The 25413-nt window shown below is 40.0% G+C and overlaps 1 protein-coding gene across 2 annotated transcripts in view; it reads left to right on the top strand.

The window, feature by feature from the left end:
* The window catches only part of pigg (phosphatidylinositol glycan anchor biosynthesis class G), a 76635-nt gene that overhangs the window by 36776 nt on the left and 14446 nt on the right, over positions 1-25413 (top strand). For both annotated transcript variants that reach the window (XM_055034178.1, XM_055034179.1), the window contains exons 9-11: positions 5660-6063; positions 8361-8552; positions 23676-23985. In XM_055034178.1, coding sequence (XP_054890153.1) covers positions 5660-6063; positions 8361-8552; positions 23676-23985 — 906 coding nt within the window. The remainder of the gene's footprint in view (positions 1-5659; positions 6064-8360; positions 8553-23675; positions 23986-25413) is intronic.

The raw sequence follows: 25413 nt of genomic DNA, 5'->3' as shown, positions 1-25413 counted from the left end.
GAATCAGCGAGGACGCATGAAGACAAAGCTGGGTGAAAACGCTGAATGTACGACAGATGCACCGCTTGAACAGAAATAGACGAAGCACCTCAGGTCAGCCTGACCCGCATAGATCTAGAATTACAAGAGAGAAGTTATTTGTTATTTCGTGTACAATCTGCCTCCATACAGTTGACTGACCTTTCATCTTTTACGTCTCAGAGGGAGATGGCTCAAACAGAGACAAATAGGCGAACACTGAAACTTCCAGCCTGATCAAAACCTTTACTCTGTTGTTTTTTATTAGTATTTTTATTCACTGCATTCTTAATTTTCCCTTTTGAATAAGTTTCTTTGTAATGGTAGCTTTACAGATTAACTTGTTGAACACATTGAAGTATTATTTTACTGTTTCATGTAGGTCTCTCTGTGTCGTTAGTTATAAATGTCTACAAACCCGACCAGGGATCAGACATGCACGCCAGTCTTTGGTTTGAGGAATTGTAGGCGGGAGAACGGTTTCTTTTTCATCTTGTCCCGGCTCACATACATTTGAAATAAAAACATAGAAGTAATCAAAGCATAGTTTTCAAACCCATCCATCAGTTGGAGGTGATGAAATGAACGCAGAAGCAGCTTTTTCCTCCATCACAGGCGAGTAAACGGCGTCTGTGTCTGGGACGCTGTCTCGACTAGGGCATGCCTCTATTAGTGTGTGCAGACATATTTAACAAATTAGAATATTATTGAAAAGTTCATTCATTCCTGTAATTCAATCCATTGAGTTAAAACGCATAATGTGGATTAATTGGACACGGTTCTGAGAATTTTGATGATTTTCCACTTACAGCAAATGAAAACGTTTAAGACCAATAAAAAGCATGTTCAATGTAGAACTGTGGGTTTAGTGAAAAGTGCTTTAAATACCTACTTAAAGGTTCTCCTTTTCAAAATGTGCCTTTAATCCGGCAAGTGAGCCTTGTCGGAAAGCATTTTCAAGATTGCCACTCGAGTGTGTGAGCAGTGTGCAGGGTATTTGGAGCTCACAAAAATGTAAACAGAACTTTTCATTTGTACAAATCACAGAACGTTTTCTCCCCACCTCTTGGTGAATGGATTAGCTGTGCACCAATCGCAGTTTTCTAGTCGATCAGCAATTGACAATCTTCTAAAAATGTGACCTGTGTGATTTTTGCTGATGCTTTGAAATGTCGCTAAAAATAGCAAGAAAGTTGCTGTGACTATTGTTAACGTACAGACATGACCTGATTGGCCAGTCTGTCAGTAAAATTTCTCTATGGAGAGCAAAAGAGCACAGTGGTTTATTTTTAGACCAAGGCAAATAAGATCAATCTCACATGTAAATATTGTTCGACCACTAGTCTCCCAAAATTATGTTACTCTCTGACAATTTGTATTGTAAGCAAGATCGAAAAGCATTCGACCACAAAAACATGCAAAGAGCTTTGTTTTTTATTTATTTATTTAAATAAATAAATTAGAATAGAAAAACACTTTCTATCTCTGTCATTTACTTTTACGTTTAAACGTACCAAGGAACCATGTGGGGTAAAGTCCAAAGACATAATTGTGAATCCGTCTTGTATTTGAATGACATATAAATAATTCCTAAGCATCATCTGCTTCACCTAATGCTGTTTGATGCATGTTTTAATTTTCCCCAGGGATTGACATTACAAGTGAGAGCTGGAACACATAAATGCTGCAAAATACCCAAGCATTGACCTTAATAATGAGCTTATATATGCTAATCTCATGCTAAGCTATGCAGACGCACTGTCTACACCAGTGAAGATTCACTCACCTCGGGATGCTGAATGCTTGAAGGTGCTGCAACAGCAAAGCAATCTGACCTATTTTCTTAGTGAAGCATGTAATTGTCATTTCTTATGACGAGAGAAACTAGATTCAACTTGAGCTACGTTTACACGGGACTGGAAACTGCCTGTATTTTCCGATGCTGATTGGGAAAAACGTTCCACGTTTAGACGGAGCAGCTAAGACGTCTTGAGTTTGCTCTAGTTGTCATCCCAGGTCGCTAGATGGCGCTGTGATTTTTAGCATGTAGTCGAACTAGCCCTTAGCTTCCACCTGACTGTAAACAGAATGTGTCATGTATTCCTTATCAGAAACTATGCTAAACTGAACAGGTTGTTATGCGGCATTATTTCTGCGCAAGTGTTGTTCCTGACTTTATTGAAGTAAGAAATCTTATAGATTGTATTATTTCAATAATACAAGTGGAAATACATTGAACTAATTTCTTTTAAAGCTTTAATGTTTTCTAAAGATAATAATGAGACACGATGCTCATTTGCTTGTCCCAAAACAACTTCAATAATCTGTTTAGAGACTGAAGTTTGATTAATAACAGAATAAAGAGTGATTAGCCAATAATCTGGCTTAATAGTTCTGAATTGCCATTTGAGCCCATTTATAACTTAGAGGCAACATTATGCCTTGAAAGACAGTCATTATAAACAAGCAAAATTACAGCCTCAATTTTCTGAATGTAATGTGAAAGTTAAGTGTCTTCCCAACCCGCCTCTTCTACTTGTCTTCTTTTGAATAAAACTACTAAAACTAAATGTTTAACGATCTAATGTGCTTTAGAAAACCTCCCCCAAAAAACAACCATTTGTTCTAAAACGGGCCCTGCGTTTCTTTTGTACTTTTTGAAGGAAAATCAATTCTCAGTCAGCCCATTCCCACAGCGGGCCCCGCTGCCGTAGCCTGCAGGTACCGGCACGTAGCAACTCAGCCTCTCTCTCTCTCCGTCATCGGGGCCGATGAGGCACGTCTGTTGTTTTCCGAGGTGAAATATTGCTGCTGAGCTGAGAGGTTGGCTGAACTCTGTCTGAACTGACTTTGCGCTAAATCAAGTCATTTGCATACAAGCGCGAAGCTGGAAAAACTCCCAATCTCGAGGATGGGACAGGCTCATCCTCCTGAGACGGGTCCGCAATTGATGGATGACGGCTCACGGTCACTGTTTGCCGTGCCATGGCAGGAAGTGACTGTTTTATAGGAAGTATTAACATGATGGATAATCTGATGGCTTCAAACAAATATATATAGTCTAACTATAAAAAGCAACGTAGAGGAAAAATTGCCAATGGTGAATAGGTTTTGCATCAGTTGACTTGTTTTTTTCTGCTTTGTTGGTGTTGCGTCCAGAATGCTATAAAGTACACAGGTCATTTAATAGATGCTGTGGGGTTAGCTTTTCAATTTTGAATAATTTTAATGTTAATCATCTTGGAGGTTATTTGAACCTGCTAATTATCCCACTGGCAACTGCAATGCCAAAGCAGAGGTGGGCGAGCTAAAAATATCTTGCGTGTGTGTGTTCAGGCTCATGTTCTCCTCTTAAGAAAAACATCCGAAGCATATCAAATTACATTTTCCACAAATTCAGCTGATCAGAAGTGAGAAGAATCTTCTTAAATATCCTCAAATCTATTAGCGTTTATTACAAATAGCACGAGCGTCTCAGGAGGAGATCTGCAGGCAATTCTTACCAACACAGCGAACTAACCAACAACACAAAGCTGGTTTAAGATCTACTTCCAAACAGTTTTTGCAACTTTTGAGAAAACATCTAAATAATGTAGTGTGTTTCTGATTCACTCTGTTGTTATACCACTTTTCCCTGAAATACAGTTGCATCTCTTTCAGGGTACATGTGCACCACATCGAAAGAGTCACTTTTGCTCAAGCTCCGTCATATTGAATAGAAAGTGTCTGTGAACTGAAGTTTTCTCGTCTTCTCACAAACTCCCTAGTTGGACCAAATTGGGCCATTTGCACAAATAAAGAAGCTTAGATCTAAACCATCCTGATCCTGCTCTCGTTTGATTTAGAGTGATGGAAATTGATGCTACACCTGAGGCTCAAGTCTTTTTGTCGATGTTTTCTTTTGGGATTGTCCTTTATTTAGCTCCATCCATGTTTTGTAGAAAACATTCCAACTTCTTTTGTTCCTGATGAAGAAAAGCATAATTACAGTGTCTGCACCTTCTTAAAAAGTCTTAAACCATGTATCTTTGTATTAAACTATGAGAGTTTTAAAAATGTAGGTTTACAAACTTTTTTTTGAAAAGGTGTGTTATCAGGGTGTTTGCGAATCTAAAATTAAGGCCTTGAAATGTCTTTAGGGCTATAAAAACATTTTAATTTAGCCTTAAATATGTTAATGAGCGGTCTTAAATATTATCATGGCAATACTATGACATTTTGTTTATGTAGTTTTTTTTTCTTAAAGGCAAAAGCTTGAGTCTTGCAGATATCTTCATTAGGTGACTCAAGGTGGTTCAGGCTAACGCTAAGCAGCTGCTAATATCTGCTTGCTAGCCAGCTAGCAAATATATATTTTAAAATGTAGCTAACTAGTCAGACGTTTTTAAGGCCGTAAAAAGCCATGCAAAGTGCAAAAGCACAAAATTGCTGTCAGTTGCCGCAGACAGACACTAAAATGTAATTTCTTGCCATGATTGGTTGTAATATGACAGGATCTCTTGTACCTGAAGTTTTTTTGGTCTTAAATTTTATTCAAGGTGGTATTAAAAAAAGGGTCTTAAAAAGTCTTAAATGTGACTTTCTAAAACTTGCCATTTCCCTAATGATGCTCCCACCTCCATGTCTCACAGTGGGGACAGTTTCATGTCGTCCAGAAAACTTAATTTTGGTTTCATCTGACCAGAGCCTCCGAAAGGGTCAGATCTGTAGCCCACTGTGGATTTCAGATGTTAATGTATCAGTTTTATGATTTGATTTCTGGGACAGCTTGTTGAGAAGACAAAACAAACCAGGCAAATGCATCAATGAGCCAGAAAATGAAAACCTTCCAACTTCTACCTCTCAGCAAGACATACCAGTGGGACTCACAAACTTGCTGAGGAAGGACTACTTGCAAAAAAAAAAAAAATCTAAATAATTAAGCTGCTCATCTGCCCTTCAAACTCCCCATTCTTTACATCTTTTAAGTGTAAAGAGCAACATTTACCCCCGTTGATACAAAATAAAACTGGTCTGAAGACGGCAAAAAAATGTGACTTAGCTTTAAAAGCTAAGTGAACTGAACTGTTTATTTTTATTTTAAGACCATTTTGCTTTTTAAAGAAAAAAAACTAATGGAAAATGAAGAAATGTGAACTCGTAGTTTAATGTTAAAAAACACTTTGCACCATTGATGTCGTCCTTCTGTAGATACTCTGTGAAGGTACTTCATTAAAACATACAGGATGACTGCTAAAACTACCATTTCTTATTGACTTTATCATAAAAATATCATTTGGTTTTGCAGACCTTAGATCTGGGTTTATACAATGGTGGTCAACTGCGGTACAAATTAATTGTAGGGTAATGATGTGTGTTATTGTAATATTTCTCCTCTCTCTGGAGACCAATAGATGCCAAATGAAAGCCTTGAGTATTATTGAAGATTCCTTTCATTCCTCCCCAGACCTGTTCAGTCTCCTGGCATTTAGAAGAAGATATCAACACAATAAAAGGCAAAAGGTTCCTCAAGCAATCAGAGGACTAAACTCTGACAAAGAAGGGTTTTTCCTTCACTTTCAGTTATTCATATTTAGTGTTGTGATTGTACTTTTCTCACATTTCGCTGTGTAAACTGTCTGTTTTTTCTTCGCCTTCACAGTCTCCTGTTCAGAGCACCGGCGGAGCGTGGTCGCTGTCAGAGCTGGACGTCCTGCTGCTGGCCGGAACCGTCGGCCACACGCTCAGCCTGGCGGCGAGCAGCTTCGTCGAAGAGGAGCACCAGACCTGGTACTTCCTGCTCAACACGCTCTGCCTCGCCGTCTTCCAGGACGTGTGCAGGAAGTACTTCAGGGAGCAGAGGGGCTCCAGAGACGAAGAGGAGCACCTCCTTCCGTCCAAGGACAGCCACCCCTCCGCTCACCCCAAACAGGAGGTCGTCTCGGAGAAGTGGCTGGCGCTGGCCACGCCCCCCTTCACTCTGCTTTGCTGCCGGCTGCTGCGCTCCCTCAACCAGACAGGAGTTCAGTGGGCCCACCTCCCAGATGTCAGCCACTGGCTCAACAGGTTGGTTCTGCCGGACCTGTGATTAGATGAGTAGGTTCTGGTGTTGGGGGAAATTCTAAAACCAATCGGAAACGACACCTGTGGAGGCCCATTACGGGCAAAATAATAAGACCCAAAAGTACGGGAGACTCGTGTTATTCAAGTTCAAGACTTATTTCCCATTTGTTTTAAAATGTATTCAGCTAAAATTAACGCATTAAAATGTCTTAAATTTGTTTTGAAAATGTTTGGTGGCTTTAAATACACAGGCCTTAAATGTTGTTGTGGTGGGACTAGTTACTCTTGCATATATAGTTCTTTTTGGGGGGTTTCTCGCTGGAGTTTTCTGGAATTATGGCCAGATATCATCACTTTCTATGACTGCAGAAGGTTTATGCTACCAGTAACTAGCTGCTAATACACCCTAGATGATTTGGTTAGGGTTACTTAGCTGCACAATTTTGTTTTTAGTATGGAAATGTTTCATTGCCCGAATCTTCAAGAAAGTTTCACATTATAACGTTATAACAGGACAAACAGAACTCATTTTAAAGAGATAAAAATACTTGCTATGAAGAAATAAAAAAACAACTTATGTGATGAAAAAAACTTGTAATGAGAGAAACTAACGAGATGAAAAGCTTGTTTGGACACAAAAAACTTAAAACAAGATAAACAACTCATAGCTAGAGAAAAAAAACAACAACCCATGAGATAAAGAACAGTCATAACAAAAAAATAGTGATTTATAATAGTGACTGCTATAAACAAAATATCCTGTTTAAGACAGAGTTTGGCCTTTAGCTGTAGAGAGCAGACCCCAGAAATCTGTTGTTTTTGTTGCTTTCTGCCATCAAAAAGGTCTTTAAAAGTCTTAAACTATGTAAGCTAGTTTTTGAGAGCTGCAGATTCACCTAGATGACAATAGGACCACCAGGAGCAGTCAGAGCATCTCCATTTTTTTCACACATTGTCTCACTCTGTCAAGAAATAGTGACAGTAAAAATCTGATTTTCTTCTCCCTAAAAGTCATCGGCTTCATCTGTACATGTGTGCAAACACCTATTTGGGGCTTTTCACACTTTGTTTTTATAAAATAGCAAAAGCTTAGCAGTTTAACCCAAACATTTAATGAGTGCTGAGCTTTCGCTAGAGCTGCGATCTGAGTGTTCGCCTCGTAACATACAGCATATTACCGTCTTTGAGTAATTGTGTGGACGTGTGGGAACCAAACCCTCCCAGCGCTGCTCTCAGCGAAGGTGAGAGTCTGAAACCAGTCGAGGCAGAACACAAATAAGACGTTATTTAATATTTAAGGCCAGAAATTCAGCGGCGGCTCTCTGGAATGAAAAGAAAACAAACGCACACGAGGTTACAATTTCTGCTGCTCCACCTACACCCAGTCATAACATATCAGTGCAACCAGTCATTTTCTGTCCTCCAGGGGAGGATTTTCATCACCGGGAGATAAAAGGTTGTCAGACACTGTAGCTGCTGTAGTGCAAACACACAGGAAGCTAATGCTGTAACAACAGCTCGTCTCGCCAGACGTTTGAAAATGTAAATGTGAACAGGGGCCTACGTCTGCTTTCTGCTGAAGCCGCTCTCTTCACATGTTGTTGGGTTTTTTTTTCCCCTCCCCTCCACTTAGTATTTTGAGGTAGCCATCTGCGACTGTGGAAAGCCGAAATTGTGACCTCTCAGTTAATATTCCAACAACATCGTTTGTTTTTGAACATGCATCGCGTTGTGGAATAGAGATGTGGACTCTGACCTTTTCTTGGTCCGACGTTGCCCTCTTTTTCTCCTACCTGCTCTGCCGTCTCGCTTGGATAATGAGATCCAGGTAGTCGAGGGAGGGAAAAAAAAAAAAAAAAAAACAGAAAACATCCCGACTTTCCAACGGGCGGCGAACGCACGCAACTCCCGCTCGGCTTTGATGCGTCCTTTGAGGTCTTATTATTTCTGGCCTCGTGCTCGAAGTGGCGTGGCGCAATTTCTTACAGGCGTGCTCCTAAATCCGCTAAACAGCTTAAAACGGGTGATCTGAAGGCTTCGACTGATGCTGCTGCCGAATGTGACTGACAGCGTTTCATCTCATAAATGCTCGGCATCCATCCAGTCATCCAGCGCTTCTGCTTTTATCGCTGAAAACTAGAATCGACAGGATCCTGTCTCGAGGTTGCGTAAATAAATGACTAAAGTCTGTCGGCCAATATGAAATATGAATGAACTTCCGCTTGGAAACTTTGAAAGCTCTTCTTTTATATAAAACATGTTATTTATGTCTCTTTTTTTTTTTTTATCTTGTTTATCAGCTCCGAACACAAGACGGTCCTGTCTCTGCTGTCCGCGCTCTGCTTGCTCCTCATCCACTTCCTGGTTCAGAGACGCTGCTCGCTCGTCTCCAAGGTCGCCCTGGCGCTCGGACTCCTGGGCGTCTACAGCTACCGGGCAGCTGTTGGCAATGTCCTGTTTCCCTGGCAACGCTCCGGCCGAGCCGCGTCCAAGTAAGTTGTGATTTTTTTCTTTTCCCTTCTTCTTCTTCTTCTGCTTTCTGGCCCGCAGGAATTTGATTTCATTCCTTTGCAACAAACGTCCAACTTTTTCCCGCCCTCCCCCCAGTGACAGGAAGCTGATTTAAAGAGAAGCGCCTTAATGCGCCGTGATGCTGATGAGTTTTGCAGGCTATAATGTGCATCATCTGGGACCAACACTGAGACCAGATCTTTAACTGAGATGATGAACTACTCAACACTTGTGTGTTTTTGTTGCTTGTTTTTTTTTTTTTTTACGTACAGTAAATCCTGCTGATCTCGGGTCTCTTCCAGTCATAAAATAAAAATTTGACGGTGTTTTAAATTAAACTGATTACACACACCGGAGCGGCGGTGACTGTTGATTTAAAATGGCAGCCAGCAAGAAGTGCCTTACTATTGACAGCTTCCTCCTCCTCTTCTTCTTTTCCTTCTTCTTCCTCCCATACATCTTTTTATCAAAGCCACAGCCCCACTTTTTTCTCTCTCCCTCCTGATTGGTGTAATTGATGGATTTGAAGTTTAATTTTTCCTACACAGAACAGAGAGCTGCTGCTTAGAGTAGTGAGCATAGCAGAGATGATCTCGTATTTCATGGAGATGGATTACACACGCAGCGATTCATTCCACGCGTTTGTGTTTGTGCGTTTCCGATAATGGATGAAAAGCCCTGCATCCCTCCATAGACTGGAGTTTGAGTCAGCAGACGACTGCCTGAAATCCTTGAAAGTGCTTGAATTTCAGTGAGGTGTTTTCAAGGTTTGGAAGGTGCTTGATATTCTAACTAACTAGTGCAATCTAACATTTGATGAAAGTATTGCATAGTATCATGTAAAATCGACGGTGTTGATCTTTGAGCTATTATGTTATAATATTATTCTATTAGCAAAAAACATACTTGGAGTGTTACCTTGATAAAAAAAAAGATGTATGTAAGAAACATTTTAATCTCCCACGGCAACTGTTAAGCCAAGCTCCATCTTCAAGACACATCTCCTCAGGGCTGCAGCTTCCAAACTTCCAGGTTCCACCTCACAGAACAGCCCTCGACTGCCACTCCTCCACTCAGCTCCTTCAGACTAGCCAGCAGCAATTAGTAAACACCTGGTGGAACGGCACGTCTCATTATGCCATCTACTTCTCAGAGAACTGTTGGTAAAAACGCTAGAGGGCTAATAGAGAAGCCATGACTTCCTGAAGGCGGAGTTTCAGGAAGAGCAGAAGCTTCTTAAAGAGACAGTGGCCTGGTGTCGATGTCCGACAATACAATCCACAATCGAATGTTGCATCACTGTCACATGACCAAAAAATACTACATGACCAACCCCCTCCCCTTCGCCTCTGGAAGCAACAACAAGATGGAAATAAGTATTGGGTTAGTCCAGATCAATACCGATATGAAAAGAAAAAATAATATTCTCAGCAAATATTAGTGTTAATGCTGACGTAGCGGGCATCCCTCCTTCAAAAGTCCCACCTTTAACTTGTTCCTATACAGATTGATCTTGAAGACGAACAGTAGCTCTAATTGTTCATGTTTAAATTTGTTAGCAAGAATTGCACTCCCTAAATTTCTTAACTCAGCTCTTTAAAGGGCCAGCTGCTCCCTTCTCTTATTAAAAAAACAAATCCTGCATGGAGTTAGCTTTTTTTTTCTCTTTTTTGATCCTGCAAACACCCTCTGGCACATAAGAGCAGAAAGAGCCGTCCCTCCTACATGCCCGAGCAATAATCAAGCATACTAGGTGCATAATCATGCTAATTTCTCCCCACTAGATGATAAAACAATTCATCTTGTGCCAGCCCTTCAGTGTCCAGTGCTTTCAGGAGAATTTCTGTGTGCTTGAACTCTCATCCTGACTCGTGGCTTATGCTAATGAGAGCTATATCTAAATTCATGTATACACCTGTGCCGTATTTACATAATATCCTCAATGTTTACTAGATGTTCCTAGCACAGTGAGCCCGGTTGCTAAGTGCTATATTTCACTCCTCCGATGCTGGTTAGACTCAGAGTTATCGTCTGCTGAACCCCGTCAGAAAAATAATGAGCGTTCAGGGTTGCGCGCGGCTTTCCTGTCTACTTTTTATGACCTTTCTTCATCTCCCTCCAGTACCTGGCCCTTTCTACCCTCTTTTTTTTTTCTTTTTTTTTTTTCCGCTCCCCTCGACAGTCTCTTCAACCTGCTCAGCTAATTAACAGCTCAACCTCTCACCCGTTCACCGACAGCTGACAAAGCCACGCGGAGTCTGCGGCTGCTTCTCATGATTGACATGGTCTGAGCCAGATATCGAGCTTTTTATGTCAACCTCGAGATGCCGATTATTACAGCGCTGCTCTTCACAGGTTTTATTGTAGATTTAGACAAGCGTCAAGTCTCCACGTTTCTAAGAATGCGATGAGCGGTTCATCGCAAGAGCAACAGTACAGGTGGGTCGAGGAGCAGCGGCCATCTTTTTGTGAAACACCGTCCTACGGCAACACGTTAGGCTCGGCTGTGGATGCACCGATCCACTTTGTTCACGTCTAATTCCGGATATCAATATCTGATATCGATATCAATGTCTGAGGTTTATCACTGCCCGACACCGATCCAATAACAAAAGACTTGGTAGAATTAACTTGAAACGTTTCTTTTTTTAAATGTACTCAATTATAAATGTATTTGGCAACTCTTTACCAGCACACTAATGCCTTCACAAGCTTGGATAAACTTGGAAAAACAACAGAGTTTTAATTGCTTAAGTCAACCCAACTAGCAGTACAACAGCATATGTAAAATAAATAATAAAGACACTGAAACTGATCAGCAATAGGTTGACTACTTTGGCCAAACATGGAGAAATAAACTTCCACAAACCTTCTCTTCAAGTGGTTCAGAAATTTAAAATTAATTACCAAACATGACATCAGAGCACAAAGCAAGAATTAGACTCAATTGATATGTTCTTATGGATCTTGCACATTGTCACGCTCTACATCATATCTGCACCGATACAGATATTCATATCGGATCGTGGCGTCTCTGGACTCAGCTGCACCATAGAGCAGGTATCTGGAGTTCTGGTGGGAAGTTTAAATAGATCTACTTATTTCCAGCATCTATGATGCATTTCAACTGTTGTTCTCCATTATGGAGCAAATAACTTCCATAGATTAAAAAAAACTTGATGCACAAGTTTCAATCACAGTTCCAAAAGTATACATCCACCGTAATGAATATCTGTTGAAAACTCTTAATAGTTGTATCTCAGCCACATGATTTTTAAAAGCTTCTGGTATAATTTTGCATAAACACAAAATCTTTCCAAATGTTCTGTCTAGTTCCTAGTATAAATACATAAGTACCCTTGAAATAAGAAAAAAACTAGCTTTTTTTTTATCTCAGTACTAACTGAATATTGAGGTAAAATTTCTAGTTTTAGAACTACATAAGTGTTATTTCACTTGTAACATGGGAAAATGTCTTGTAAGTAAAATTATCTACCATTGGAACTGGTCCATTTCAAAATCAACATCATGCGATTATTGACTTAAAACAATAAGTCCTGAGCAGATCGCAATCAGTCCTTTAAAGATCTGAGATCTGCCAGAAAAATGCAATCGGTGCATCCTGAATCTGTTCTGTTCAAATTAAGATGGAAAAATCTGATTAATAGAAGAGAAACAACCTTTGCTGTCGCTAATGCTTTTCAGTTTAAGCTTTTATTGACTAATTTTATTTGCATGGGAATATGTCACCTAGAGATGGAATAAAAAAGAAAGGAAAAAATAAACAACCAACCATTCCACCTGAATCAGGCGCTTGAGCTTCAGGCCAGATTTGCTCCGTTCTGGATTTGTGCTTGCGGTAAAAAAAACTGGATGTTTCAACAGAACGGCAATCCCTAACACACACGCACAAACGGGCTTTGAGACGGATAAAGAAGGATGATATCGAGCTTTTAGATGGCCCTGACCTCACCTCCATTAAAATTTATGGACTTTGCTTTAAAGCCAGGTCAATGCCAGAAAAACCGAACCGTTTGAAATCAACTGTAGCGTGTCAGTCAAAAAGAGCGAGTCGACATCTGTCTCTCCTTGAAAATGTGGTTAGATGTCGATACAGCAGGGGGGTTTGTCTCAGGGTTAATGAAAGGAAACATGGTTTTCACAACACCTTTTTTCTGTCGTGTAAAGTGGATGTGTGGGAAGAAACTTTGGATGACAATCTGTTTTTTTTTTGTGGATTTTACAAATCCACCTGACACCTCCCTGACTTCGTCCTCTCGCTCTCTCTTTCTTTCTGTCCCAGCTGCCTAGTTTCTTTTTTGCATCTTTCTAAACAGCAAATGGATTTTAGAACAGGAAGTGCTACTCATTTTGAAAAGGCTATCCGAGGCAGTATGATGATGACACTGACTGATTTGCCTTTTCTTTTGTTCTCATGCTTTATCCTATACAAATAATTCATGCAGAAGTATTCGTAGCCTCTAGAGCATTTCCACATTCTGCCACGCCACAACCACAAAGTTCAGCGCCTGTTGTGTGATAAAGCAACTCAAACGAGTGCATGATCTTTAAAGCGAGAGCATCTAACTTTTAGAAAACATTTTTCCTTTCTCACTTTGTTGTTTAAGACACAGAATCTGTGATAAAAATTGAGGTCCTCTGTTTTGTCCTAGGACTAACTGCTACAAAATAGCTCATCATCATCAGAGAGTGAATGACTGAATGAATTGTAGTGGAAAAAGCTTTGGAGTCCTCTGACTTGAGAAAATGTGATATATATATATATATATATATATATATATATATATATATATATATATATATATATATATATATATATATAAGACCATTTACTTTTTTTTTTTTGTGGGCCCCGAGTTGATGTTAAACTAGCTTATATTGTTATAACATAATGTAAAGCTCAAAAAAGGGAATTTTACATAATTCTGCCCCCTTTAAACACTGACGATAACTGCGGCAGAAAAGAACAGAAACACACGTCCAAGGTCACAAAATGTGTGTTTTGTGAACAAATGTTCCAGCAGGACGTCGCTCCACATCAAAGCAGCAGGAGCTGCCAGAACCTCTGTACATCACAACCAATATCTGTTGTTTCCACGTATAAAGACCACAACAAGCCTCCACAGTCCGCGTTTGTGTTTCTGCATTTAGGCGGCTGACACCTGCACAAAGAAACATGACCCATTTTACCTCGGCCCGCTTGATCCAGAGAGCGACCGGTGGTGCTGCTCCCCCAATTTAAAAATATGCATGCATACAGATCCCGCTTAAAAATGGAAATGTATTCAAACTTGTCTCAAAACACCTGTGAACTCTCACAGACACACACACACGCACACTCAAAGGATTCAGCTTTATTACCCAAGCGGTGAACCACTTTAGAGTCACGTTTCAAAGACGATTCTGCGTTACCTGCAACCTCAGTGAAAACCTTTTAACAAAGGATCATCCTTCGTTTCCTCTCGCCGTTAGTTGTCTGTGATTGCTGAGTGTGCTGTAACCAGGTTACAGCCTCGGAAAAGGAGGTCGTCCTCCTTATAAATCTAACATGAGGCCAAAGGGAAGAAGTGACAGCGCCGCTCGCCACCGAGGCTTCGCAGGTATCCACCAAGTGGCTCGAAGGGCTAATTAGACGTTTTTCTGCAGCCGTTCTTTTAAAGTCCCAGTTGTCACTTGGACGTGTTTGGCTTTGTCCCAAGTCAGAGGAGGGCGATGCGGCGGGGGTCTGTCTGTCTGTCTGTCTGTCTGTCTGTCTGTCTGTCTGTGACGCTGAATTTTGTGCTCTGGCTGATTTACAGTAAGTGCCAGCCTGATGCGGGTGATTGATGAAGGGGATATGCCAAACATGTTAAGGGGATTGGACATGGTCTTACCTTTTCCTTATTCGCCTGCTGGAGCGCCGTGCTTGTTACCAAGGTAACGGGAAATCCAGGCAACTCGACGACAAGCTCCTATTTTCCGTCCTCTGTTACTATTAAGATACAAGAAAGCATTAAGCTGATCAGACGAGGGCGATTAATCTCCTTGCGTTTAATGTCTGCAGTTGCCAAAAACATCCTCTTGAGCCTCTTTTTTTCTTTTTTTGTCTCACTACATGTCTATGAATAAATTGTAAGTTTATTCATAGACATGCAGGAAACCGCTTCTGTAAAGCAACAACAACAACAAACTTACTCAGCCCTTCTCCATTGTAAACCCACTCCTGAAACAAACCCACTCCTGAAACAAACCCACTCCTGAAACAAACGGCCTTTTGCTCTCTTTTTATTTCCATTTGACACCTGTAAACAAACCAGCTTGTATCTAAGCACTATTCCTAATCTTTGTTTTTTGTATAGCATTTTTATTAATTAAAGAGATAAACATAATCAAATCTGCTATATAATTTTGCTTTATTGAATACATTTACATTTGTTTGTCATATGGGCTCCCTGACTTTCATAAACAAACCAAAATATAGAGCTGTGTGTCATTTACCATTGATCTCAATATATTTATGAGAAGAATTTTGATTTATAGTCATCATAAACTTCACTTATCAACGGTAAATCAAAAGAACAAAACTGACAGAATGATTTCCTTGAGAACATCAATAAATATGATGAAATTTATGTTCAGTTTACTGATATGAATAACTTTTTTGTATTTAAGTAGCATCCAAAAGAAGCCTCTTGTAAATGGAGATATTCAATTACATTAAAAAAATGACATAAGAAATTGTCTTTGTCACTAGTTAGTTGGTTTCTATGAACACAAACCAACAAGTGCATGAAAATTGGAAACCAAACTGCAAAATGTGTTGACTATGAATATGCTGCCTTTATTTTGACTATTTGTGACATATTTTTAAGTAACTAAATGCAATGAGAAGTGAAATTTAAGCACTGAGATGAGGCTAAAAGAAGAGCGATCGATCCAGAATGTTGAGTTTTGGTGCTGGTTATTTATTTATAGCTGAACTGCTGCTCTCAGCAGTTCAGGAAAATGCAGTCAGGACTATTTTTAATAATAGCTTGAATTTATTGAATTTGCATAAGAATGCACACATAAGGAGACATTGTTTTATCTGCAGTTGCAAGTAAAAACTAAATAAAACAAAGAAAATTTTGGTAAATGCATATTTGTTGGAATTTGCGTTCTGCTTAGTTCAGTACTCAGCACAAAATTAAAGACAATTTCTTATGTGGGTCTTTTGGGGAGAAATAATTGCCGACCCCTGGTTCAGATACATTACTTCAACTTTTATATCCATCTACTTCTGCTGTGATTTTATTGCCTAATAAACTTGGAAATCCCCTTTTTGAACTCTCTTTTGTATTATTTTCAACCAGACAATTTAAATCCAAATACCTACAAATGGAAAAATGAAACAGCCCTTTACTTTATTGCAGAATTGGAAGCACTATTACTTTATCTGTCACCTTTATTAGAATTTTTTTCTTTTTAATGCAAAAAAAAGTAATTTAGAAATCTTGGATCTCAGACTTGGTCTGAAGTTTACCATATAAATGGTCTGAAGTTATCAACAGAGCTAATCAACAGAGCTTATAGTCAAAGCATTTGATATATTTTATTATCACGTCGTTTGACTCAGTTAGCATTAACTGCAGCAGTGTTCAAACATAGGTTGTCTTGACTTAGCCGTTCCCTTGATCCTGCGGACATTGTCAGATTCGGCATGTTGACAACTTTAAAAAATGAAACATCACAACAGGACACAAAAAAAAGGTGCACTCAAAAAAAAAAAACTTTTTATTTTTGTAAAAATCCATCAATGACTACATCTGATTCCTGCGATTTCACACTTTCACAGCTTGGCGTCGCCCACTTCCAACCCAGCAGAAAAACTCAGCCTAAAACAGAAAATTAGCCCCAAACTTTTGCCAGCGTCAGTATAAATAACCCGTTCAGAATCGCTGCATCTCCTACAGTGAGAAGCTTAAATCTGATTTGAAATTCTGATCATAAATGAAATTTCTTTTTTCCTCCCTATTCCAGGGGATGGAAATGATTCTGTTTTTTGAGTCCTTGTCTATGTAGAGTCCCCTAACAAGATAAAGTGTGATCTCGTGATTAATGATACATCTAGGCAGCAGTTATTACTCTATCTGCTTTAATGAATTTTTAATGCTCTATCATGCTGGATGAATTTGATTGCGGCAGTGCCTACAAAGGACTCGAGTTCGGCAGTGACAGAATGTTCCCTTGATGAAATCTTTTTGCTAACTGTTATTTTGTTAGAAAGACGAACCCGGACATAACTCTCCAAACATCATCAGCCTCCTTATTGTCGGTGCTCTGACAGAATACCAAATACCTTATACCTACTTTTTCGTTGTCCTGAAAATAACAAAAAGAAAGATATCTCTGTCAATAGATTGGAGCAATGACTTCCTGTTCGTTGCAGTATCTGGACTCTTAAAATGGAAGCAAAGCACAAGTCAGACATTTGTCTTTATGACAGTGCTGCGCAAAAATATTCACCTCCTGGAACCTTTTCAGGGTTTTTTTGTCCTTATGTAACAAACGGAAGCCTCTGTGTTTTCTATTGGGATTTTATGTGATGGACCACAGAAGTGAAACTTCTGCCGCAGTCTCAAGTCTTTTGATTTTCTTTCCACGTCGTTCTGTTTTTAACTCTCATCCGTCTCCCTGTGCCGCCTGGACGCCACGGTTTTCTGTTGCTTTGCGTTCTCCTTTGCTCTTCTTTACACGCCACATTAGGGCTGTTGTGAACAATTATTTTCCCATCAGTTACCGTTTATATTTCCGTTAACAAAAATGTATTCTCAATTTCAGTTGTCATTGTTTTGTATAGTTTTAGCTAACTATAGCACCTTGCCAGGAAGCAGCCCCTGGAGAAACACAATGCTATTTCAGTCAGTTTAACGTTCCCTATTGGTCCCTAGCAAAACAATGAAAACTCAGACATTTTCGTCAAGCAATAAAATCCCGCTAGAAACTACAGACAGAACGTGGCGGAATGTTCTGTCTGGGAACTGGGAAAACAGATCCACCCTATTATACACTATTTTACACTTGATGGTCTGCAACAAATAGTCCTACCTAAATAGTAAAAAATAACTTATCTAAGGTTCGAGGCAGATAATTTGCCTGGAGGATTTTTACTACTCCAGGTGCACAAATCATTCAATGAATCGTTACGGCCCTACACTGAATTATACATCTGCTTTCTTTAGAAGGGGAAACTCACCTCAGATGAACCGACACGCGACGGGGAGATCCAGTTGAAAGAAAACTTTCACTGTCATTTTTTAAGGGCTTATAGTTTGAGAAATTGTATAAACAGCAATTAGCTTTAATTGCTTTGAGAAGGAGGACAGCTTGTACGTTTAGCTTGGAAAATGCCAAGCCCAAACAAGCTTCCAGAGTTTGGCAATCCCTAAGTGTTGGGGAACACGTGTATCGCTCCGGGCTAATCTACATCGATGCTCTTCATCAACATCCCAGCACCAGAATGGCACAAATTTCTTGTATGCAAATGTCACATTGTCTCCACATCGGTTTTTATATAAGGATGTATGACGGCGGCAATAATGACAGCTGGTAATCAGAGACGAGCGCTGTAGGTCAGATAGATTAGTATGTGATTTTCTCTCAATGCGCTAGTTATCATATAAATGGCACCGGCAGACATCCATCACCGCACAATCCAGCACAGGGCCTGAACTGCTTTTTTTCCCTTTGCATAAAATAATAATGAATGCAATCGGAGCAATATTGTGTGAGGAGTTTTGAATAAAGAACAGTGCAGGATGGAGCACATTACTCTCCTTCCTTCCTCACTCGGTGCAGGTTTGCATAAGACACTGATTAATAATACATGTCTAATACTTGCTCAGTACCTTCAGGGTCAGTTATTGCCCTGTAGTACCTCTGTGAGTTTTGACAATAGAGTAGAAATAGAGCAGTAGAAATCCTATTTTTACCGTGTTTTTTGCCCCAAGCTGGATTTATAAAAATAAAAAAAAGAAATCCCGCTGTGCGAGTCGATCATTTTCTAAGTGTCTAAATAGCTTCAGAGGAGAAGTTGAGAGCATTTTCAGAGATAACAGCATTAGAGTTGAGTTCACTCCTGGTGTTGCAGTGCTGTGAAGAAAAATGTTTCCCCCAGCCCTCTGCACATTTCATTACTTGTTTGCCATTTTTAAGTGTTTTTGTTCAGCATTGAAATTCTAATGGGAGACAAAGATAACTTGACCAAATTCAGTTGAAGTTTTCAAACGATGTTTCATGATTCATTGATAAGAAAATGACCAGGTGAAACGGAGTGAATGAGAAAGTCTGAGGCCAAACTGCTGCTGACCAAAAAAGTACATAAAAGGCGATGATTTCCCAAAAAAAACACCTTAATGGTCACCAAGTCTTGATCGAAGATATATTGTGTGCTACAGATACGAAGATGGAACTTTTTGGAAGATGTACGTTTAGTTTCACCTGGCACATACAATGGACCGCCGCCTGTTTGCAAATATGTTAATGTGTGTTCAGCTATGCTTGCTGCTTGACTTATTAAAGTTCGGCGGCTATGTTTGTAGACGGGAATGTCAGTTATTCACTGATTTTTGTTATTCGTGAACATTCACCACAAATTTAGAGTTTTTTTCAAAATTGCCGTGTTTCCGTGAAGCGAATTTATTTTCGTAATTCCAATTTGCACAATTCTATGGAAACGCATCGACTGTCTGATATAACAAACACTTGATGGTGGTCACCGTATCCAATGGCGGCACAACCAGTTATTAACCTTATTAAGTTTAGAAGAGAATGACTTTTTCACTCATCGTATTTGCTCAGGTTATCTTAGTGCAATGTGCTTTTGCTCTTAAAGTATTTCCAGAAGCATCGTCACTGGAGTTGAGGAAACTCCACACTCTCAATCCAGACCGAACCAAAGCCATTAGTGTCTCTAATTCCACCTGCGCTCGTCATGTTGTTCGGCCGTCACATTGTCTGCTGTGGAAAAGGTTTACAGGTGAAGCACTCTCCCCCTAATTGCTGCGTTCATCTCCACATATTTTCTCAGAATACAATTAGATCTGACTTCCTCCAGGCTGTAAGTGCTTAAAGATTCAGTGGCTTTCTTAACCTCATTACCTCCTAATACTCCCACTTTTCCCTTCATCTATAATGAATCAGGATGAAGCAATTTATCTTTGTCACTCTTCTTCCAGCCCTTTGTTTCTCGTGTTGTTCCGTTACAGCGAGTGTACTCATCCACAATCGTTTGAGCAAATATTCATACGACTTTATTAAAGAGCAGTTTTCATGTAAGGAGTGCGTGTGGAGGGGTTAGGTTGACACTTTTTCATTCAAGTCTCTCAGGATAAGCGTTTCTCCCAGAAGAAATTAGACTAAATGTTATTGCCTTCATTATGGGAAGCACTTGTCCGCTAAAGCTTCAATTTAAGGCTTTTTCTCTATATAAATAATTGATAGTCGGGAAAGATTTCTGTAGTCAGCAGTTTAGTTAAAGAGCAGCCGGTACAAACTGGAGTCATGAGTCTAGTGTATACCACTAGATGTGTTCCCGTCTGTTTCCGACATTTTCTTTGATGGTTAAATATGACAAATTCTGATCAGATACTCCTTTCCAATACATGCGTGTTGATCATTACGTGTTTATGTTAATTTTCTTTCACTCGTTAGTAAAACGGCTGTTTTGAGTTAAAGGACTGATTTTTGTGGAAAAACAAAACCTTTAAAGTCACTGCTGGGATTTAAAAAAACAAAAAAAACGTCAGAATGAAATCTTGATGATTGACGTTTTCATATTTTGATCTAATAAGTTAAATATTCAGAGCAGCAAAACAAGGTAAAGTAATGAAATGACAAATTATCATCACTTGAAAACAAGTTCAAATATGATCTCTAGATGACAATATTAATTGGAAACTTATTGTGGGTCCTTGAGAAATAGTGACAGGTCTGAAAACAAGATAACGCGGTCATCACTTATAATAACGAGGCCCTTAAGCAGTAATAGCAAGGCCCTGGTCGAAGTATTTCACACAGGGTTTTGTTGGATGAGTTGTGTGATTGGTCCGAAGTTTGTTTTATGCAGAAAGTAGACATTGATGTCTAGGTGTGTCATAAGCCTGACGGGTTGCCAGGCTTTAATTACCTCTCCGCCAGGCTGAACGTCGTTTGTTTATTTTTTATTTTTTGATACACAGTGTTAGTAAAGGTGGATTAAGCAAGGTTTATAGTTTACTGGGCGCGCAGCAAGTGTATAAAACACGGTGCGCGGCTAGTGGACCGCCCTGGTGCCCCTTCCTCCGGGCTCAGCAGGTTTTCTGGAGAAAACCCTGTGACGTTGATATTTCTCTTCAACTAGTCCGTTTGTGCAGGAGACATGGATACTTTTTTTGAGAGCGAACACCAGACACAGTGAGGAATTGGGTAAGTTTCTTTTTTTCTACTTGTCACTGAATGCCAACAAAGATTGTCAAATTGTTCTCTCAGAATCAGCATGGACTTCCTCAGCAATGTGAGCTACACAAGCTCGTTTAAAAAAAATCAGACCCAATAGATTCTGACCATGTCAGACCAGAAACAGTTTCAGTTTGGAGATGTTCTGACCCAGCTGTCAACCCATAACGGTTTATCTCGCGTCAAACCCACTTAAATTCTTGTGCCTTTCTGAGTTTTCTGCTTTTACTCATGAACTGTGATGTAAAAATAATTTAAAAGATCACGAGAGTTATTCACTTCACATTAGGCATAATGTTATGTGAGCGATCATAACATTATGCCCAATTTCTTCCACAATCTAATTCAGAGAGAAATTTCTGTGAGCATTTTCCATTTATGTGAAGCTTTAATATTTTGGGATTTTGTCTCAATGATAAAATGTTTGCTTGAACGAAAATGATCGTTTAAATTGCATAAAACCGTTCGCAGGAAGAAACACACACACACCAGAAAAGGAGGCAAAGACAGTGAAATTCACACGGTAGAGGGAGACGAGAGCGGAGGAAAAAAAATACCCTAAAGCAGATAGAGATGCAGAAGTACAACATCTGAAATAAAGAACTGATAGCCAAGCCTGGGATAAAGAGAAGTCCCAGGGTGGAAGATTGATCTGGCACAGAGGCGCCTGCATGAAGAGAGAAGGACGTGGAGGAGAAAGGGGGAAGTCACTCTCGGCGCACACAGGAGCTGATGGGGAGGAATGTAAAAATCCTGGTGTTTTGGATGCAGCTGGCAAACAAACAAACGGCGTCAAACAAAAACAAGCCATCTTTGATACGTCGAGCTTCCACTTCCCGAATCCTTTCTCTGAAAAGTTCAAACTTTTCCCCGCCATGAAACCCTTAAATCTACTTGATCTCAAAGCAAATTTTAATTTAACATGCCGTTACGCGTGCGTCTTATGAGCTCGCGGCACGACGTTCAAATAGAAAAAAGAGAAAAGAAAAATACAGTTGATGAAATGTCACCTTACCTCAAAATGCACTCAGAGCATCTCAATGCCCTGTTCCTCAAAACGTATTGAGAAACTGACAATGTGATGGGTGGGAGACAGTCTGTTTCCTGCGGCGGTTCGCTCCGTCTTCCAGTCTCCTGGCTTTAATTATTAATGTTACATTGACACACCGCATACCGAATGAAGCAAAGGTTATGAGTCACAGAAATATGAACAGTCCTGTTAAACAAGAAGAAGGAAGATGAATTTAATTAAAGTTGTGATCTTTGCAGAACAGATATTGCAGAGGATTCTGCACAAAGCACGTCATTGATGCATCGGACTACAGTCCACAGCGGGGCAAAGATGGAGTCATAGTTTCATATTTTGTTTTCCTCCGTTTGTTTAATAGATGGGTTTGGGTACAAAGTTGACGTGTTGCTCTTTTTTTTCCTTTTAGATATTGGTCTATTTCATGATGTCAGACAGGTTACATTGAAGTGATTTCTTGATTCTGTCAGTCCTCAAGTATAAACTCAAGTATGAGCCGGTGCTGCTCGCTTTCACGCTGCATTGTGCCAAACGAACCAAGCTAATTTAAAACTCTGTTCTTCTCCTCGCCTGTGGGGGCACTGAAAAAGACGATACAAATACAGCAGAAGAAGACATGAGCACCGCTTCCTTTGTCATAAAATGTAAGCAAAGATGGAGTAATGCCAGATTTTAGCGGTTGTAGGACCTTCAGTTTGTTGTTGGCAGAAGACAATGAAACATTTTGTCTTGCCAGCTATAGACATGTTTCATTTTTATGTGATTACCCAGAATGCCATGCCCTATAGTCGGCTTCCAACGTTTGGAGCGGCCTCTGGTCCACGCTGCATTCAGTCGGCACCAGAGTTCACTTGAACCGAACCGAAGTCTAGGTTTTCCCACATGAGAATTTCATTTTCCCAGACTCCCCTTCTCAAACAAACATACAAACCAGAACTTGATCAAAGTGGACCGAACAGGGCTGGTGTGAATGCACCCTAAAAATCAGATTTTCAAATAAAATGTGATCAATCATCATTAATTCATGATTGAACAGAAGAGGCTGATATTTATCTTTGTTTTATCTTTATACTATAAAGTGTCCGGACTAAAAATATGATGATGATTATTATTTAGCTTTTGCGACATGTTAGTTTCCTTTAATAAATTAAGTCACTTAAAAAAAACATTTTGTACTTGGGTTACGTTTGTCTGATATTAAAGTTTATTTAATCTGCTCCTTTTGGAAGAAAAAAAAAATCTTTAAAAATTTGTAGTTTAGGTTTTCCGTGCCACCTTGGATACGTCATCTTCTTCTTCACAGAGATGTTCACAAGCTTTAAAATTTGTTGATTGTGATTTATTGATGTTACTCTGATTAATTTCTTTGCTAAAGCTTTGTTTCTTTCATTCTTCAGAAATGAAGTCCAGACCAAGTGCTTTTCAAACATTTATCCCCCGTCTACATATTTGTGATTCCAAAGCAGAGTCAGAGTTCACGTCGCTGAGTCTCTTAACCCAGTCACCCGAACATTGACCGAGACGTTTTGTCGGGACCAATCGATGCGGCTGTCCTGTTCCTGCTGGGACAGACGTGACGAGCTCCGTCTGCTTGTCTTTCCAGGGGAACGGTGGAAGCGCGCTTCGTCTACGTCTTCGTCCTGGGCATCCTCTTCTCGGGCACCAAGGACCTGCTGAGATCCCAGATCGTCACGGCAGATGCGAAGCTGAAGAGCAGGGGGTTGTGGGAGATTTACAGCGGCCTGGTGCTGCTGGTTTCGCTCTTGTTTCGGGCCCATAACCTGCCGGTGCTGTGCTGCGGACTCCTCATCCAGACGCTCATGGCTCAGTTCATCTGGAAGAAGCTCCACTACGACGCGGCCCAGACCACCATCATGCACTACTGGTTTGGCCAAGCCTTCTTTTACTTTCAGGTAAGCTAAACACCTTTGTAATTTTTACAACTTTCCCTTTACAACTGTGTTTGTACCCACCTTCAAACTTCACTGTCTCTGTGGTGTTTTTGGTGTTGAGTGTCCAAAACACCAATAAGCAGTTCAGTTCACTGCTTATTGGTTTCTTTGAGACAGTTGTACCTGTTGATTCACGTCTTTCTGAAAGTCCTGGGCTGTTGGTCGACTCTTCTGATAACCGTTTTCAATCCTCTGACAGAAATCTCGTGGCCGTTCTCCGGTCTAATGATGTTCCAGATTACCGCCTCAACATGTTCAGAAGTTTAGAAATCCTTTTCTGTAGCCAGTACCATCAGAATGTTTTGCAAGGCTGTGAAGGTCTTGAGACAGTTGTTCACGCGTACTCATCATGCGACGTTCCTTGTGTCACACAAGGATCCTTGTCTGGTCATTATCAGTTCAGACTGAACCAGCCGACATCCATTTGCACCAACAAGTGGCAAATTCAGTGATAACAGCTGAAACCGCTAATATCTTGGCTTTCTATGCCTTTCTGCATGCATCATTTAACATCATTACACATCACTTAATTTCCGATTATATTTGTATAATTTTTTTTTTTTTCTTCCTATGTGTATTTTTTGGGTTGTTGCCAGCACCTGGTGAACACGTCATATCATTAACCTCTTTAGAAATGTGCTTACTGTGAGAAATTGTGATGTATTCATATTTGTCCGGTGAGGAGGAGGAAGTCGGAACAGCTGAGTTCGGTAGCTGGGAGACCTTACAGACCATCACTCTACAGTTCATTCATCAGTTCAAATGAACTAAAATGCTAGCAGCTATCAGATAGACATCGTAATTTGTCCTCCACTTCTAACCAACTCTCTTCCTCTGATGGTCAGAACAGTATGTCTCTTTTTTCTTCCCTTAAACCCAAGGTGCTGATTTTTTTTTTTTCTTACAATCCCAGGGCGAAGGTTTTCTTCTAAGGGAGAGATTGATTGTAGTGGGTGAGGACAGATCCGTCCTCCTCTACTTTGCTCCAAAAGTGCTCGCTATATCCTGTCTTCATCTTCCATTTGTGGAAATCTTTCCTGCTTCTACTGAGCCCTGAACACCAAATTATCTTTTAGTTTCCAATGAATTAAAAGGTTACACTGAACATCACTACGTACTTTCTTACCTTCAACATTTATAGTTTCTTGCTCTTTAATACACGTATGATGATACACTGAGGCAAAGATTTTTCTCTCAAAGTGCCTTTGGTTTGTTGTTGGGATCACTGAACAAAATAGGATTAACTCACCTTTTATTGTTCATCCATGTTAAGTGCAGCAATGTAATGTCATTATGATTTGATTCCATGTAACATGAGCAAACATTTTAGTGAAGCTGCTTTCAAATTGAACTGACCTCATTGTGCGCAAGCTTTTGGGTTTTGTTTGT

Source organism: Poeciliopsis prolifica, unplaced genomic scaffold, assembly GCF_027474105.1.
Source record: "Poeciliopsis prolifica strain line A6 unplaced genomic scaffold, Auburn_PproV2 SCAFFOLD009, whole genome shotgun sequence".
NCBI classification, from domain to species: domain Eukaryota; kingdom Metazoa; phylum Chordata; class Actinopteri; order Cyprinodontiformes; family Poeciliidae; genus Poeciliopsis; species Poeciliopsis prolifica.
Note: the sequence above shows the minus strand (reverse complement) of the source record. Positions and strands in the feature narration are given on the sequence as shown.